General features: G+C 39.9%; 2 protein-coding genes across 3 annotated transcripts in view; one reads left to right on the top strand and one right to left on the bottom strand.

The window, feature by feature from the left end:
• zgc:152830 (uncharacterized protein LOC767682 homolog) overlaps positions 1-3,644 on the bottom strand; it is a 9,731-nt gene extending 6,087 nt beyond the window's left edge. Inside the window, exons 1-4 of the mRNA XM_053504076.1 lie at positions 3,518-3,644; positions 1,267-1,308; positions 790-880; positions 551-699 (exon numbers count right to left, since the gene is read on the bottom strand). Of these exons, the coding sequence (XP_053360051.1) occupies positions 551-699; positions 790-880; positions 1,267-1,308; positions 3,518-3,528 (293 nt within the window). The 5' untranslated portion in view covers positions 3,529-3,644. The remainder of the gene's footprint in view (positions 1-550; positions 700-789; positions 881-1,266; positions 1,309-3,517) is intronic.
• Positions 3,645-3,895: 251 nt separating this feature from the next.
• Positions 3,896-17,962, top strand: fahd2a (fumarylacetoacetate hydrolase domain containing 2A). 2 transcript variants are annotated; one of them, XM_053504078.1, is made up of 8 exons: positions 3,896-4,042; positions 6,097-6,353; positions 7,131-7,347; positions 9,065-9,124; positions 9,864-10,026; positions 10,140-10,248; positions 10,447-10,534; positions 17,840-17,962. In XM_053504078.1, exons 2-8 carry the CDS (start codon positions 6,097-6,099, stop codon positions 17,900-17,902), a joined length of 957 nt encoding a protein of 318 aa, XP_053360053.1. In that variant the 5' UTR covers positions 3,896-4,042; the 3' UTR covers positions 17,903-17,962. The 2 variants fall into 2 exon arrangements, with proteins under 2 accessions (XP_053360053.1, XP_053360054.1); XM_053504079.1 differs by having other exon boundaries at positions 6,158-6,353.
• Positions 17,963-18,818: the final 856 nt, after the last annotated feature.

An 18,818-nucleotide genomic window follows, 5' to 3' on the forward strand; every position in this document is an offset into this window, starting at 1 on the left:
TACTATAAATATGCAAACATTCGAACCTAAAGCCTTGGCCACCTGAGCCACCACTCCCAAATATATTACATTCAATGTATTCTTGTAAAAACAGCTCCCCTTTTATCAAAAATTCTAGAAGAAACTTTTAATAATGAAAATTGACGATATTAACTAAGCGTCTCAGAATCACTCCTAGGAATCAGGCTAAAAGTTCACTTAGGACTGAAATTATTCCTAGCTCAGACTCGGACATAAAAGTGCTTTAAGAAGCTTCCTACGTCTACTATCCTTTTTTTTTTTTTTTTTTTTTTAGTGAGCAGTAGGCATATGCTGAGGAAAGTGCATGACGTCACTTTTGTTTTCTTACAACACCGAGAGTCTTAAAGTAGGCTGCAGGTTATAGTGGGTGTTGTAGTTTTAAATCTCGACTGCATGACATCATCCTAATTAGACTGCTCCAATCACATCTGTTTAAAGCCTCTGTGATAGAGCTGTGTAGGAATGTCATAATCTGATCAAAATGTCTTTGAAACGAAATCGAGACTAAAGAGAGGAAGCCTCTGAGGACCTCTTGATGCCTTTCTCGGCGGCGTCGCTGAAGCGCCTGATGTCGTCGTAGTCTCGGTTGAGCGGTCCTGTAGGAGCGAACACCAGCCTGTCTCCGGGCAAACCCACAACCTTCAGGATGACCACGTCGTCTTTCAGCGCGCTGTCCACCTGGAACGACAGGAGCTTCCTGGGTGAACTACAGCTCTGTTTTTTTTGTTTACTGTGTGTGTGCTTTTGTATGTGCGTGAGAGAACTTACAGCACTATAATCCTGCAGAGGATCTTTCAGTCCATCCAGCTCACTGGGAAGGCTATCAAAGTTCTGGGTTACCAAAAGGATGCCATCGAAACTGGGAAAAACAGCCACAGGTGAGAAAAAATTACTCCTTTATCATATGCATTACATCCATTTCTACATTTCTATTTTCAAATGGTTTTTGGGACAGAATGACTTTGAAAGTAACCCGGGCCAAATCAAATATTGGGCGTGGATAACCCACTTGAATAATGCATCAGAACAACATAATAATCAGGCTTTTTTGTGTGATCATGCGTATAGGGAACGGGGGAAAGGGTCGAGGATTGTCAGCTGGATTTTGCAGAAGCGAGACACTCAGACGTGTTTGAATTTTTTTTGCAGAGGTCAGCCAGACAGCTGGGTGTAGAGTCTAACGTGATAATCTGATAGTGAAGCACTCTGTGTCAGTGCGAGACCTCTGTCCCATCAATGACTTACTTTTTGTCCTTGTAGTCAGGGGTCCACTGAACAGGCTGCACACTGCAGAGAAGGAAAAAACAAAAAAGACAAAATGTTACTTGGTAAACTTGGGAACTGTGAAGAACATGGAAAACAATAATTTAATAAGACTGTTAGACAAAACAAAACAAAAGACTATAGACCAGATATACTAGAATATAGACCTGATAGACCAGCCCTGGGGGTTTTGGATGAAGAGCAAAAGGAGTGAGTGTGAAAGCGATCAGAAGAGCTCTGGCACGCTCAGTAACACCTAACATCTGTTTTACTTATAAAACTGCACACATCTGTATCTAACACTACTGATTATTTTCAAGCAAAGTTTTCACATCAAATATTGACCATGCTTATTTTATTTATTACTCTTTAGTGCTCTTTATGGAAGTTTGTTTTATGTAGAAATGTTTTCAAAAGGCATCATTGCTTATGGTATTTATCGATATATGCGCAGTAATGTAAGCAAAACAGCTGTTAGGTTTTACTGAGCATGCTGAAGAATATGCCAGAGTTCTTCTGGTAACATGTACGAAGGTTATACTCGCTTCTTTCTATTTTCATTAGCTTCTTTTCTTTTCTTTTGGTTTCCATCTGAAAACTGGTCTGTCAGGCATGCAAATATTCTTCTGTAACATTACTAATTCATTAATTTTAAAATACACTACATGGGGAAAAAGGTATTTTGCCAAACCAAATACTAGCATTATTGCAGTGAGCCAGACGAAGCTTGAAGCTTTGTATTAGTCCCAAACAGTGCAGGGTAATAATGAGAGCTAATAGGGAAACTTTGATCTGTTGCAGCAATCTTCAACCTGTGTATTTAGAAAGCTCACATGCTTCAGCCAATCATGATCACCCATATTATCCAGTTAAACTTTGGTCAATTTTTTTATTGCTAATGTAGATTGGTCAGGTACATACTCTGAGCATTATAGGTGATGCAGAAACCTGGGCACAGCTACTTGAGCTTTTGTCAAGTGGAGGCAAGGTCTAATAAACATATTCCAGGTGTTTGGATCAGCCCCCTTATCCCCAGTAAAGGGCAAACTTAATACCTTTGCATACCAAGACATCTTGGACAATGCTATGCTTCCAACTTTGTTGCAACAGTTTGGGAAAGAGCTTTTTCTAGTCCAATATGACTGCGCCCCAGTGCACAAAGCAAGGACTATGAAGACATACAGTAGTTAAATGGGCTTGGTGTGAAAGAACTTGACTGGACCTAACACAGAGCCCTGATGGACCTCAACCCGTCGAGCTCTTTTGTAATGAACTGAGCTCGATGCGAGCCAGGCCTTCTCGTCCAACATCAGTGTCTGACCTCATAAATTCTCTACAGAATGAATGGGAACGAATTTCCACAGAAACACTTAAAAATATTGTGGACAGCCTTTCAAGAAGCTGTTATGGCTGCAAAAAAGGGGCACCAACTCCATATCCAAGTGTATCTATTTGTCATTGCAGGTTAGTTTTGTCCCTATGCCATAAACAAAGATCTTTTTGAACAAAATTTCTTTCTATATAAAAGTGTTATAAAATAAATTCAGCCAATAAATGGTGTGGAATATTTGGTTGACATAATTAGAAGTGTTAGACACAGATGTGTGAAGTTTTATAAGTAAAACAGCTGTTGGGTTTTACCGAGCGCGCTTTTACTTTTAGTTTCCATCTGAGAACTGGTCAGTCGGGCACGGGACTAATATTCTGTAACATTACTGATTCTTTAATTTTAAGATATGTTTGGAAGTAGTGACCGTGCAGACATGATAAATATATAAAACAACAATTCTACTTAAAAAAATACAGTGCCTAAGACTTTTGCACAGTACTGTGCGTATACAGTATATATAAAACACAGATAAGACAGACTTCAGCTTCATTGCAAAACCTTCAACCAATGTGTAGATAAAAATGTAGATAGACTGACAGTGCAAAAACACTGAGCTCGTGCCTCACATGATTGACAGGAAGTGAAACCAGAAATAAAAATCAATGCCCTTAGGAATGCTTTATATAAGACAGGAAACTATATCATATTGAAATATTTATACTAAGATATTAAATGCAAGAGTGCATGAATGTAATTGAGAAAGAGCAAAGTACAAAAAGCAAAGTCCAAAAATATATGAATATAAACCATCCAGTAGAGTTTCACAGCATAAACTACACACAATACAGTGTAAAAGACCTTTTAAAGCCCTTTATATATGTTAATTCTGAAGGTTAGAATTACCTGAGCGCCATGGTGCTGTTCTGATCTGCACAACAGGAGAGAATGGCTCGATACGGAACACTACACTGTGAGGTATGAAGCACCGCTGTGGCGTGTGGAGTGACGTCACAAAGACTACGGTCAGCTGACTGAGTGATCACATGATTAACTTGCATTGTGGGAATTGTAGTTTTGTAACATTACTCTCTGTTTGAGAAACAAACAAAATTCAGAACGGAACAAAATTTTTCAGAAAATATTGTAAATGAGTTAATAATAATTCAGGACAATTGAACATGTAATAATATGGTGAGTTTATAAGGTTAAAGGATGTATAGTTTAAACATTCGAACTACAGGAAGGAAACCCGGAAGTGGCGGTTAACGTTCAGCAGGTTTATTTGCTTTGAACCAGAAAAAGAGAGAGAGAGATTAGAAAGGTACAAAGTTCCCAGATTCGGAGTCGTTTGCACATAAATGTCTTTAACACCCTGAAAACTCCGAGCTGATTAATTCTCCAGTCTCACTGCTGATACTGCTGAGTCAGGTAGGGCACGCGCTGCTTCAGTGTGCATGGAGTAAGAGACTTAATGCTGTTGTGTGTTTTTAAGGAAAATAATCAACATAAATGTGTGATTAAAGCGGATTTACTGTTGTCTGTGCCTTTAAGGACATCATTCTGCAGTAACAGCACTCAGTTATTTGCTCCTCCTGTACCAGGGAAGATTTGGCGACACTGAATATTTATTACTAAACTAGAGAGGCACATTTCCTGAAGAAAATGTAAGTGGTGTTTGCCATGGCATCATAGACATAGCTATGATGTCATAACTTTGATGTCATATGGCTATGATGCCACGGCAAACACCACTCACATTTTCTTCAGGAAATGTGCCTCTCTAGTTATTTAGTGTGCCGGCGCACACTTTTTACTCTTCTCCCCTAGAATCCATTGCGCAATCCATTTATTATATCCCTAAAACTTTGGACTGTTTCACGCCCGGCAGCTTTGAGACGACCCACACGTATGTTACATGTGTGCTATGACTTTTGGTGGGAGGTCGTTGCGCAGTGCCCCAAAAAGTCCCATAGATTTAACATTGAGGCCGGCTGAGCCCGGCCTCTGCTGTGACATCACGGCTGAGACTGCGGGGGTAATTAACCACCCACCCCTTAGAAATGGCGTAGCACCCTGTTCCCGAATAAGCTGCACGATTTGACATTTCATGCATGGCTCTACGACAGACGGTGCGGGACTAGTTATGCAGCAAACTTTTATATGAAAGAAGTAGCAGAAAAAAAATAACTAGAGAGCGAAAATTACTGGAGAAATATTACGTGTGCCTCTGCATGGCTGGGTCACTCCTAATGAGCGTGGATACCATCCAGTGCGTGTTGGAGCCTTCTGTTGCATCATAGTCAGAGCCGTGATGTCACAGCAGAGGCGGCCTCAGTGTTAAGTCTATGGGCCTTTTTGGGGTGTTTTTTTGGGACCACCGTGCGACGACCCCCCACCAAAAATCTAAGCACACACAATGGATTCTAGGAGAGAAGAGTGGCCGGGTCACTCCTAATGGGCGTGGATACCGTCCAGTGCGTGGTCGAGCCTTCCGTTGCATCACAGTCATGGCCGTGATGTCACAGCAGAGGCCGGTCCCAATGTTAAGTCTATGCCGCATGGGACGGTGCTTGGCTTCGCAAGCACCACTAATAAATAATAAACGTTAGATGAATTATAGCAGATGCAAACAGTCATCCTGCACCTGCTTGTTGTTTTCTCTTTCTTTTAATTAACTAGACAGAAACTTAGCTAGAAACATTACTGTAGATTTTTGTCAACTAACATTATTTTAAAAAAGTTATACAGTTTATACAGTAAATACAATTTTTAAAGAAATTTCTAATGCAATTATTACATCAAGCACATTAAAGATGCAATAAGATACAGAATGCTTTCTTGGGACTGTAAAGATATGGAAAAAAAATATGACTGACATAGAAGTCTAAGTAAAAGTTTATAAAAGTTTATAATGTATGCAGGTATTTAAACTTTACATTTATGCAAAAAAGTGTATAAAAATCAGATGATGTCCTCCTTTCAACCTGCTGTTTCTCCCACAGTTTCTTCATTGCGGAATCTGTTACTGTTTGCTTGTGTCTCTTTCTGTTCAAATCTGTCACCTCTTGTTCTATCTCCATTTTTTTTTACATTGTTTTAGCTAAATAAAAATCATACTCGAAGAAGATGTGTCTCTTGAGCAAGTGGTGACGAGTTATACATTGATTTTAAAGGACCAGGTGTACATAAGGCCTTTTGAAAATGTTTGCACTGTTCAAATGTTTTACTGTGACTAAGGGTATCATCACTGCAATGTCTTTGATGTCAACTAGTTTTACGGCTTTATTCACTAGAAACTTCATCATGAGTCCCGATTTGACTTGAACAGCAAGTGTCAGGATTTAATCATCCATCACATGGTTTATCCAGTTTCTAAAACTTAAATCATCATTATTTTTCTCTCGTTTCTGACCCTGATGTCTTCTCGTCTCTCTCTCTCTCTCTTCCTTCATCTGTGTGTGTGTGTGTGTGTGTTTGAGTAGATGAGACTGGTGTGTAGTTCGTGGCGCAGTTTGAGGAGACTTAGTCATGTGTTTTGTGTAGGCTCAGGCACACGCACCCTCACCTCAGCCAGCATGCGCCTGGTCCAGTTTTGCAGAAGGGGAGCCGAGGGAGGCGTGAGGGTCGGTGTGGAGAGAGACAGCGGCGTGGTCGACCTGAAGGCGTTTGATCAGTCCGTGCCGTCCACCATGAGGGAGTTCTTGGAACTGGGAGAGAAGGGCATTGAGTGCGCTCAGAGGTGAGGCAGACTTCATGGTCGTGTTTGTACGCGGTTTGATAGTTTTTAATCCAAAACAAGTTAGGAGTGAGAATTCAGGGCGTGAGATAAGAAATGAGTTCAAATGTAAACTAAAGATGATAAACAGATCATTAAAGACATGATTAAAGCATTGACATTTTATATAAAGATCAATACTAACTGTTAAACTTTACCTTTAGTAATAAATATCAGTTCTTGACTATTGACGTTGGTGGAAATCATGCTTTTAAAACAGTGAGCCACTAGGTGGAGCTATTTGCTCATAAGAATTAGTTACTTGTGTGAAATTCAAAATTTATTGACGAATAGGTGATCATTGCAAGCTTTTTTTACAGCAAAGTATTAAATCTGCTTGTGATTAAAGTCATTAGACTTCTGTTAAAGTCACATTATAAATGCAGCTTTTTGATTTAGGATTTTAGCTGTTGATCCCTGATTTATTACAGCCGTTATTTTCTGTTTCATTTATCTGAATTGTACAATCAATTGTAATTCCGTATAAGACATACTGTAAGACATACACTCACTTACACAAGTGTGTCCAGACTCGGGGTATTGTCCTTCACTGATGTTCTTACATCAACCCCTTAGTGTGAAATCCAGTTCTGTGGAATAATAATAATAATAATAAAACATTTATTTTTATTTTTGTTTAATTCAGTTTAATTTCATATGCTGTGATACAAACATAAAAGAATTTTGCATTCAGATTGCTAATAGCGTCACCCTAACTCGGTAGCCATTTCTCCGTTTCAGAGCCGTGTCCAGTGGCAAGTGTGTGCTCCCTCACTCCGATATCCAGCTCCTGTCTCCGGTCACCGGCCCGGACAAGGTGGTGTGTGTGGGTATGAACTACAGAGACCACTGCCTGGAGCAGAACGCCCCAATCCCTACCGAGCCCATCATCTTCAGCAAGTTCCCCTCCTCCATCACGGGTCCCTACGACGACATCCACCTGCCAGACGAGAGCCAGGTCACAACCAGCAGCTCACACAGAGCTAGCCTCAGTTTGGACAAACGATAAACTAAAATCTGACAAATGTCCAATGCGGATAAGTTAGTCTGTTAAGTTGGACATTTGGTAAGTGTGGGAATATTTGATATATATACTCAGCAAAAAAAGAAACGTCCTCTGGCTTTCAACTGTTTTTACTTTTAGTAAACTTAATGTGTAAATATTTGTATGAACACTAAAAGAGTCGACACCATAAGACATAAACTAAAAATGTTTCACAATGTGTCCCTGAATGAAGGGAGGCTCAAAATCAAAAGTACCAGTCAGTATCTGGTGTGGCCACCAGCTGCTTGAAGTACTGCAGTGCATCTCCTCCTCATGGACTGCCTATTGCGGACAGTCTGAGCACTGATGGAGGGATTGTGTGTTCCTGGTGTGACTCGGGCAGTTGTTGTGGCCATCCTGTACCTGTCACGCAGGTGTGATATTCGGATGTACCGATCCTGTGCAGGTGTTGTTACACGTGGTCTTCCACTGCGAGGATGATCAGCTGTCCTTCCTGTCTCCCTGTAGCGCCGTCTTAGGCGTCTCACGGTGCGGACATGACGATTTATCGCCCTAGCCACATCAGCAGTCCTCATGCCTCCCTGCAGCATGCCTAATGCACGTTCACGCAGATGAGCAGGGACCCTGGGTCAAGTCTCTTTAGTGTCCTGCGTTTTTAGAACTGTGACCTTAAATGCCTACTTTCTGTAAGCTGTTAAGTTCTTAATGACCATTCCACAGGTGCATGTTAATTAATTGATTATGGTTAATTGAACATGCATGGAAAACATTGTTTAAACCCTTTACAATGAAGATCTGTAAAGTTATTTGGATTTTTACAACATTATTGTTGAAATACACAGTCCTGAAAAAGGGACGTTTCTTTTTTTGCTGAGTATATATACTGAGGTGCTATTTGATTAAGATTGTGTGAGACAACTAAATCAATTGCAGAAATATTTTGTGGAGAAGTGTAGCGTGCACTCTTCTCACCTCACCTCTCAACCTCACACTGATGATGTGGCTATTAAAAAAATAACAGAAGCTTATTGTCAGCAGTTTTGCATTCTGCAAACAAAGTCATAACACACACTTAAAAAAAAAAAACCACCCCATTCAATTTTGACATTATAATTTTTTTTAATCATTTTAAAATGAGTTCATTAAAGCTATGATTTTTTTTTCATGCATCATGTTTAGAAGTCTAACTGGAATGTGTGATTCTGTTAACACTGTTATTTCCCTATATTAGATAGAAAGTTTAATCAGTACGTCAGAGACATCATCATCATGCCTGCTTCATGTATGAAACGTTGCCCCTTCCAGGAACTCCTTTAATGGCCCAAACATGTTAAAACTGAGGTCAGGACTGTACAGGGGATGTGGCACTAACTCACTAACATACAAGTGATCTTGCAAAAACAGAATGCCTTCGGTGATCAAACAAGGCCGTTGTTTCCATTAAAGGATTTCCAGGAAGGCCAGCGTTTCAGAATTTTTGATAAGTTAGTAGTCTGATTAACTCTACACTCAGGTGAAATTTCCTGGTTTTTACCAGTTGAGTTTTTTACATCAGGGCTACATTTGTAAAATATTTTCGCTTAATCTTCACCTTTCTTTATCTGGAACAGGAAGCTTTACTGAATGACACATTACCAACTTCTTTCCTTTTTTTTTCTCTCTTTTTCAGGAGGTGGACTGGGAAGTGGAGCTTGCATTTGTGATTGGAAAAAAAGGAAAACACATAAAGGCAAGTCAAAGCGTGTACTTTAATGACTGTAAACAGCCTGTCTAATTATACTGTAGAAAATAATAATCAGAAAATTATCTTCTGATTTCTTTCTAAAACATACTGTATGTCTTTCAGTCCTCAATCTTTAAGGCTGAGTCTCTGGCTTAGTGAGAAATCAACTTATTTTTAGTCATTTTAAAAATGTTTGGCACGGGGGTGTCACTGTCTCCTCCCACTTCCAGGGTTGGAGGGTTCGAATCTTGCTTCCATTCGGTGTGTGTGGAATTTTCATGTTCTCTCTCATGTTTGTGGGTTTCTGCTGGGTACTCCGGTTTTCGTCCTACAGTCCAAATACCCGTGAATTAGGCTAACTGGCGTTTCCAAATTGCCTGTAGTGTGCAAGTGTGTGCCATTTTGGCCTGCAATGTGTCACATCCAGGATTAGCAGTATAGATAATAGACAGATGGATAGCTGGAATCCACCGATTGATTTTACTGATTGACATTAATTGACATGTTTGGCGAACTGTTGAACATAAATCTTTAAATATTAGACCGAGTAGCACAGAGTCTGAAGGACTGGATAAAATAAGCTGAGACAGACTAAATATTTGTTATCTACATTAGTCTGTCAGCTCCAGCCCAAAAAAACAACAACCCCAACCCTAACCCAAAAACAAACCTTCATCTTAACCTTATCTTGGCTACGTTTGATGTGAGAAGCAAATCATGCTAAATTAGACTCTGTCCATCTTAGGAGGAAGACGCTCTCAGTCACGTCGCTGGCTTCACCGTAGCCAATGACGTCAGCGCTCGTGACTGGCAGATGAAGAAGAACGGCAAACAGTGGCTTCTGGGAAAAACCTTTGACACTTTCTGTCCACTAGGGCCTGCCCTTGTTACCACAGGAACGCTGAAGGGTAGGTGAGGAAATCAGAACTAAAAAGTGGTGTGAAAGTGAAAAATAAGCGAATGTGAGTCAGCTTTGATGTGCTGCTTTTTTCTGTCTTTTTTATTTAAATTTTTATAACAGACGTCCACAGTCTGGGGATCCGTTGCCTGGTTAACGGTGATGTGGTCCAGGAGAGCAACACCAATCAGTTAATCTTTAAGACGGAGAAGCTGGTGGCGTGGGTCTCGCAGTGAGTATTCAGCATGCTGGTGAAGATTTTTTAACACCAATATTCAGACTCGGTGTGTCCAGGCATTCAGTAGTGAAGTGACCTGTTGCACACGTGAGCAATTCTGATCTGCAAGCACTGAGCACCGAGACGTTGTCTTATTGTTGATGGATTCTCTGCGTCTTCTTGTTCAGCTCCTTTTGTTCGTCTTGAATGCAGGTTTGTGACTCTCTTCCCGGGCGACGTGTTTCTAACAGGCACGCCTCCAGGAGTGGGCGTGTTCAGGAAACCTCCTGTCTTTCTAAAAGTGAGTTCGACTTCTTACACTGCATAGGCGTGTTCTCCATTTTCCATTTCCATTATTATATTAAGATACTCTATAGGAAAAGACTAAAATGATTTGGTCATGGTGATACATAGAGGGCATGGGTGCAATAACTTTTTTTTTTTTTTTTTGGCAAGCTTTTAAAATTTTTAGATGTGGTGTTGGTGATGACGGGTTCAGTTAGTCATTTATCACACCTAAAGGTTGACAACTTTCCAAACATTGCTGGAAAAGCACCATAAATCACAAGTCCCGGTTTGACTCGAACGCTCCTCGTATGCAAAATATGGTAAACAAAAGTTCTCAATCATGTAATAATTCGACTCTTGTGTGTTTTAAACCAATTTTAGCTTCATATTAACTTCTTAATCTACATCACTGTTTAACTAAGAAATTCAATTTATTTAAATTTTATTTGAATAGCGTTTTTAACAATTATTATTGTCGCAAAGCAGCTTTACACAATCTAAAGAATTACAGTGGAATCTTGGATTACGAGCATAATTCGTTCTGGAAGTGGGCTCGTATTTCATAACACTCATAAACCAAATTAAATTTTCTATAAGAAATAATGGAAACTAATTATTCGTTCCACAGCCCCAAAAAATAAATCATAAAAATAATTAACACAAAATATAAATTAAAAATAAAACAAATTAACATGCACTTTAACTTAAAAAGTAGTAAAGATAAATCCTGACAGATAAGTGTTTCTGTTTGTTTGTGTGTGTGTGTGTTTGTTTGTGTTTGGGTCTGTCTTGGTGTGTATGCGCAGGTAATTCGACACCGTGCCGGTTCACAAACACACACACGCACGCTAAAGGCAAGAGAGGGAGAGAGTGTGTGAATCGGCACGGTGTGAAATTACACGCCCGCACAGGATGAGGGAGAAAATGGTTTTTTAACCTTCTATTGAGACTTTCTTTTGCTTTACACGAGCGCACACCTGTGTTATAAGAAACACGCGCACTGTAAACACAAAATAAAATTTGTTTTACACACACAAGGTCACAGTGTTATAGTAAACAGTACACGCGTGCATGGATGTTGATTATACCAGTAAGACCCAGCAGGAAGAGAGAGAAAAATTATTGGCTCAGTTGTGATCTCGTGATGCTCGGCATCAAAACAAGAAGCGCATACGTGATACCTGTACATGATACTCTGTGCTCGTAAACCAAGACTTGCTCGTTTTTGAAGTCAAAATGTATTAAAAATACATTGGGCGACAGTGGCAAGGAAAAACTCCCTGAGATGGTAATAGGAATAAAACTTGAAAGGAACCAGACTCAACAGGGAACCCATCCTCATTTGGGTAAAAACACATAGCAGGAATTGATCTGCATTCATACTGTGTGTTAGGTGGCAGGCAGTTAAGCATAACGGTTGATGTTAATTGATGTTAATATGAAGTCCAGGTAGTTATTGGAGGCTCAGGTAGACTTGTAGGAAATTCCAGTCCTGAACTCTCGAGCGACTGCAGCCAAGTCAAGTCTTCAGAGAAACATTTACATTTACATTTAGGCATTTGGCAGACGCTCTTATCCAGAGCGACTTACAAAAAGTGCTTTAATGTTTACAACATTGGATACATACTTACACTGGGTTAACTAGGTTAATAACTAAGTACCATTAGTCCAACACATCTGAGGGTTTTTTTTTTTTTTTTTTTTTCGGGGGGGGGTTAGTCCAAGTACTGGAGAAACAGATGCGTCTTGAGTCGTCGTTTAAAGATAGTCAAAGTCTCTGATGTACGGACATCTAGAGGAAGTTCATTCCACCACCTAGGTGCCAGAACAGAAAAGAGCCTGGATGAATGCCGCCCTCGATCCCTGAGAGATGGTGGGATGAGGCAAGCAGTGCTGGAGGATCGGAGGGAACGTGGTGCAGTTCGTGGTGTAATTAGCGCAGAGAGGTAAGTGGGTGCTGGGCCATTTTTAGCTTTGTAGGCAAGCATCAGTGTTTTGAATTTGATGCGGGCAGCTACAGGAAGCCAGTGCAGGGAGCGGAGGAGTGGGGTGGTGTGGGAAAACTTGGGAAGGTTAAAAACGAGTCGGATCAGTTGGATCAGTTGCAGAGGACGAATCGTGGACAAAGGCAGGCCTGCCAGGAGTGAGTTGCAGTAGTCCAGTCTTGAAATAACAAGGGACTGAACAAGCACCTGAGTAGCCTGTGAAGAAAGAAATGGGCGAATTCTTCTGATATTGTAAAGAAGAAATCGACAAGAGCGAGTAAGGTTAGCGATGTGTGGGGAAAATGACAGATGATTGTCCACGGTTACCCCGAGATTGCGGGCAGTGGTTAAGGGAGTGATTTGGTTGTTGTCCATGGATATCACAAGGTCTTGACCTGGAGATGAGTCACAAGGAATAAACAACAGTTCGGTTTTACTGAGATTGAGCTTCAGTTGATGAGCAGCCATCCAAAATGAGATGTCTGCCAGACATGCTGAGATCCGGGTGGAAACCTGAGTGTCAGAGGGAGGAAAGGAGAGAACAAGTTGGGTGTCGTCTGCATAACAGTGGTATGAGAATCCATGCGATAATATGACCTTACCAAGAGACTGGGTATAGAGGGAGAACAGAAGAGGACCAAGTACTGAGCCCTGCGGGACACCAGTAGAGAGTCTACGTGGGGCAGATGTAGATCCCCTCCATGTTACCTCATATGACCTATCTTTTAGGTAAGAAGCAAACCATTGCCACGCTGTTCCACAAATTCCAAGGCTTGTAAGAATAGATAATAGAATCTTGTGGTTCACGGTGTCAAATGGAAACAGCTGTCAACATCAGTCGAGGCCAGAACCAAGGTTAGAGTGAAACCGTCCCTAGACACCAGACGCATCCCAAAGAGACACACGGGGCATCCATGTGACGAGATCTCCTACAAGAAGCGGGGCACCAGGATGAGTCAGACAGGTCCAGAAAGTAAAGGGAGTCTAGATCACTGGCAGCTCTGGAACGACATGTGTAGCTCGACAAAGAGAGGGAAAGAGAGAGAGGTGGAGAGAGAACAGGAGAGGGGAGAGCAGAAGAGGAGAGATAACAGTTAGGTATGGTCACAGTCAAATAATGTATAATGTGAATGTATATTAACTGTAGAGTGCAAGCAGAGACTTCGGCAGAACTAACTATGACAGCATAACTAAAAGGGAGAGCCAGAAGGAAACACAGACATGAGGGCTCCCTAAGATGTAAAGCAACCAGTCACCTTACTGTCAACAAACCTGAGTGATCAATGAGAGTGGGGAAGACAGCATCTAAACATACCACTTTAACAAAATACTCTACGTCCCCCAGATCTGCTCCTTTGCCTAAGGCAAATTTATTTACAAAAATGCTTGGCTAAATAAATAGGTTTTTAGCCTAGACTTTAGTGTACGAATTACACTCTGTGTACGAGTCCCGAACACTATTTGGAAGACTATTCCATAACTTTGGGGCTTTGTAAGAAAAAGCTCTGCCCCCTGCTGTATTTTTCATAATAAGCGGTACTGACAAGCAGCCTGCATCCTTTGATCGAAGTAGGCGTGGCGGATCGTAAAACACTAGCAGTTCACTTAGATACTGCGGCGCGTGACAATTTATGCCTTATATGTCAAAAGTAGTATTTTAAAATTAATGCGGAATTTCATAGGGAGCCAATGAAGTGAAGAAAAGATGGGGTGATGTGCTTGTATTTTCTGGTTCTAGTGAGGACTTTCGCTGCTGCATTCTAAACTAAATGAAGCTTGTTCTAACACCTAGTTGAACAGCCAGACAGTAAGGCGTTACAATAGTCCAACCTAGACGTGATAAAAGGATGAACTAATTTTTCTGCATCGTTCTGCAGAAAATATATTGTTAAATATATTCTTAACTTGGCAATATTTCTTGGGTAAAAGAATGTTATCCTGGTGATATTGTCTACATTATTTAAATTGAAGACTAGAATCTATAATCACACAGAGGTCTTTCACTGTTGCACTTGATGGAACAGAAAGGCCATCTAAAGTTACAGTGTAATCTAAAATCTTGCTTCTACTGTAGCTGCATGCAGTCCTATGACTAGAACTTCTGTCTTATCAGGATTAAGCAGAAGAAAGTTAATTAGCATCCAGTCTGTTATATCCTTTACACATTGCTCAACTTTAGCAAGCTGTTTTTTTATCATCTGTTTTTGCTGAAATGTATAAGTGTGTGTCAGCTTAACAATGAAAACTGATACCATGCTTATGTTCATGTTGCCCAAAGAAAGCATGTAAAGGGAAAAAAGCAGTGGCCCTAAAACTGAACCCTGTGGAACACCAAACTCCACTAGAGAACATGCAGAATAATCACTATTTGAATCTACATACTGATAACGATCGGTCAAATAGGATCTGAGCCAGAAGAGGGCTGTCCTTTTAATTTATACCACATTTTCTAATCTGTGAAGGAGAATACTATGATCAATGGTGTCAAAAGCTGCACTGAGGTCAAATAACACAAGCATAGTGACGCAACTCTGATCAGAGGACAATAGGAGGTCATTTACTACGTTAACGAGTGCTGTCTCTGTGCTGTGATGAGGCCTAAATCTTGACTGATACAGTACTTGTATGCTACTTCTATGTACTATAGATATGAGCATAGCTGCTCTGCTACTATCTTTTCCAAAATCTTAGAGATTTGATATTGAGGTTTAATATAGGCCTGTAATTGAACAACTTACAAGAGTCAAGGTCAGGTTTCTTAATTAGCGGTTTAATAACTGCTTATTTAAAAGATTTTGTAACATACCCACTGCTAAATAAGGAATTAATTATTCTCAACAGGGGTTCTGTTATTTCCGGCACTAGCTGTTTGAGAAAATGTGTCGGTACAGGATCTAATATACAGGTTGATGAATTTGCAGAGGAGATGAGTGAAATTAGTTCTTTTTCTTTTCTTTTCAAGGGGAGTAAAGTATTTTAGGCTGCTCTCTGACATGTTTACTTTAACATCTGCATCAATTACATTGTCCTGTTTCAAATCCAATTTTATGCCTAATATTTACAAATTTATTATTAAAAAAGGTCATGAAGTCCTCACTATGTTTTTGTTTTATAACTGCAGTATAGAAAATAACAGGAAAAGCTGAACGCACCGGAGAGGCTAGCGCATAGTGGTTGCGGATTCTGCAGAGTGATTGCCTCTCTGATCTCTTAACAGTAGATTGGTATGCAGCAACGCAGCCTGAAGAAAGAACAGAAGCTTCTGTTCCTCCACTGTGATTAAATTTAAACCTTCATCACGCTACTAATTTCCCCCCAATTAGATGCCGTTAACATTGGCTGTCGTTCAGCACCTCTCTTGGCACTTGGCACGCTCTCATTCAAGTGGCAGCCAGCCGCCACGTGGCATGTTTCATTTGCGTCGGATATTTTCTTGTTGCAAAATGACTTTGACATCAATCGCAAATGATTTTGGTTGGATTTTGAGCGCACGGACTGAAGAATGTCTTCCATTAGCCTGTTTTATTTTCTTTTTCTTTTTTGTGAGCACTTGAAAGGACACAAGTGTTAATGAAAAGTAGCTGCACAGCGGATGCCACAGCAGACCATCTGATTTTCACACACAAGCTTGGCACAGGTTTTACACCGGATTCCATTCCTGACGCAACCCCTTCCATTTATCCGGGCTTGGGACCGGCACTGTGTCCCGAGGCTGAGGTTTGGCCAATGGCTGGGAATCAAACCTGGGCCTTCCACATGGCAGACGAGACACTTACCAATGAGCCACCAGTGCACCTAATAAAAAGCAGCTGCAATAGTTTGGGGGGAAAAAAAGGTGCACAATCTAATACAGTATGCATATAAAGATGTACTGTAATAAAAACAGAAGCTCAGACATCACATGCAGCTCGCAGACAAATAAGTGACAGTTTAACTCAAACCTTGAGTTAATAAATATGGTTACAATCGTGAAGAAGGGTGAGCGATATTATGAGCTAATATAAAACCTGTACTTTACTTTTGATAGTTAAGCATTTGAATACTTCTGTACTTTTACTCAGGTACACAAGTAATTGCAGATCATCTACTTTAACTTTGGTAATATTTGCTTTATTTGCTCTAAGGAATGTTTACTTTTTTTTTTTCTTTACATTACATGTAAAGCTCTTATCCATTATCTTATCTTATCTCATTATACATCTGAGCAATTGAGGGTTAAGGGCCTTGCTCAAAGGCCCAACAGTAGCAACTTGGTGGTTATGGGGTTTGAACCTGGGATCTTCCGAACCGTAGTCCAATACCTTTACCACTGCGCCACTCGGAGGCAGGAAATGTTTACTTTTACTTAAGTACAGGATTTGATTCATTAAAGGAACTTCTAACTTCGCTCTTCTAGTATCCACTCTAAAGCCTACGGAGCACATCTCGAAGAAGAAACGCCCATGGCAGCTGTTTATATGTTTAGTTGTGCTAAACATAAAGAAAGTGATAAATCTCTTTCAAACTTTCTGGAAATGTTTCAAGTTCAGGACTGTCTTTTGTAGTTTAATAAAAAGTAGATAAAAGAGAGTCTCACTCTAGTGAAATTACTAGTTCACTAGTAAAATATACAGTTTGTGCATTTGTGCATGGGAAAAGTTGCCATCGGTTGGCATGTCCGTCAGTTTAAACCTTCAGCTGCAGTTCACAAAGTTAGCGGTCACATGGTAGCTGGGTATCTGGTGAGGTGGGGCAAAAGAATAATGGGGAGAGAATGGGATTTATTAAATAATCATTATTTAATCTTGATCGGCAATGGTACGGCCTGTAGTGTAGCCTTCGTAGGGAGTAGTGCACATTCTTGATCAGTCACTTGAAAAAGTTTTTATTTGGGAATCGCAGTTTTTAAATAAAGCTGCGAAATGCAAATGCTGATCAGGTGCTTTAACAGGGCAACAATAAATCATGACTATTTAACACGACTAAATTATAAGTGAAAATGCAGCGAGTGCTGATGATTTCATTACCCACATAATGAAACCAGCTTCAATTATGATTACATTACTGTTACATGACTAGCATTAAAAAGTTTTTTTCCCTTCCAGTAGTGCATTAAATCATGAGATTAATTATTGTTTAGATGTAGCTTAAAAAAATACATACACACACATACACACACACACAATTAACATAACCACTTAAAAGAACAGCTTTCGTCAGATACGATAACAGATTTAACACCCAGTGGGAATAAAGATGTTGGATTTTCTCATTAAAAACAATAATCTGAGTAATCGTGATTTTGAGCAAATCATACAGTCATGTCTTTATTTGTTTTTGTTTCTGTGTTACAGAAAGGAGACGTCGTGGAGTGTCAGGTCGAGGAGATCGGGTCCATCCGAAACAAAGTGGTGTGACTCCAACACGGCCGACCGACTTGATCCGAGCTACGTAGATTCTGACGATTATGATGAAAACAATAATAACCGATTATGATAATGATTAAATGTTTTTTAAAAAATCATGTGCACTAGCAATAGAAATAATATTTTCCATTAGTGCAGGTGCTGTAATGTTTCAGGAGATGGCGCTCTGCTGATGATAATTATTCTCTGGATTTGTCTGCATTCTGTGTTGGTCTTAATTTTAAAAGCCTACTTTAATGCAGAAAACAATGGCAAGTCTAAACCAATTCTGTAGAAACTTAACTTTCTGAGTTTTAATTAGACAAGAGAATATCTGTACTGTATAATGTACATTGTTACTGTTCCTCTAAAATTGATACCCTATAAAACACAAGAATGTTTTTATATTAAAAAAGAATACTTATAATTCTCTAATATAAATAAGTCACTAAAACCTGAGAGCGTCCTGTGTTTCTTTAAAAAGGTGGGAAAACAACCCAGGAACTGCTCCATCCGTGACCCGCCCCGAGTTTAAGAAATGAGAGAAGTGTAAATGTGCCGAGTCTGTCTTATTGTTCACTGAAAGTGCAGTTCTGTCTGCTTTTAAAGGTGTTATGATAATGATATATTTATTTTAAATTTTTTTAGCCACATCACCTTTACTGCCTGTTTTAGTATTCCGCTCATTTCTTCTTTTCATCTGCACATCTTTCTCCATTATTGATTACCCGACTTGGTAAGCGTGCAGAAGGAGCTTGTGTGGTTTAGCCTTGTGTGTGTCAAACAGTTAACAATGCAATATTATTAAACATACATCAATTAAACTGAAAAAAAAAAAGAAAAAAGGCCAAAACTCATGGTCTCCTTTTGATTAATACGTCTAATCTACTCAAAATAAATCGGATTCTGGTGTCCAATTTAAAGTTTG

Source organism: Clarias gariepinus, chromosome 9 (genome assembly GCF_024256425.1).
Source record: "Clarias gariepinus isolate MV-2021 ecotype Netherlands chromosome 9, CGAR_prim_01v2, whole genome shotgun sequence".
Classification (NCBI taxonomy): domain Eukaryota; kingdom Metazoa; phylum Chordata; class Actinopteri; order Siluriformes; family Clariidae; genus Clarias; species Clarias gariepinus.

Excerpts from the sequence above, each read along its gene's own strand:
- fahd2a (XM_053504078.1), top strand. The coding sequence starts at position 6,097 with ATGAGACTGGTGTGTAGTTCGTGGCGCAGTTTGAGGAGACTTAGTCAT. Across the intron at positions 6,354-7,130 it reads GGCATTGAGTGCGCTCAGAG|AGCCGTGTCCAGTGGCAAGT; the intron begins GTGAGGCAGACT and ends TCTCCGTTTCAG. Across the intron at positions 10,249-10,446 it reads CTGGTGGCGTGGGTCTCGCA|GTTTGTGACTCTCTTCCCGG; the intron begins GTGAGTATTCAG and ends TCTTGAATGCAG.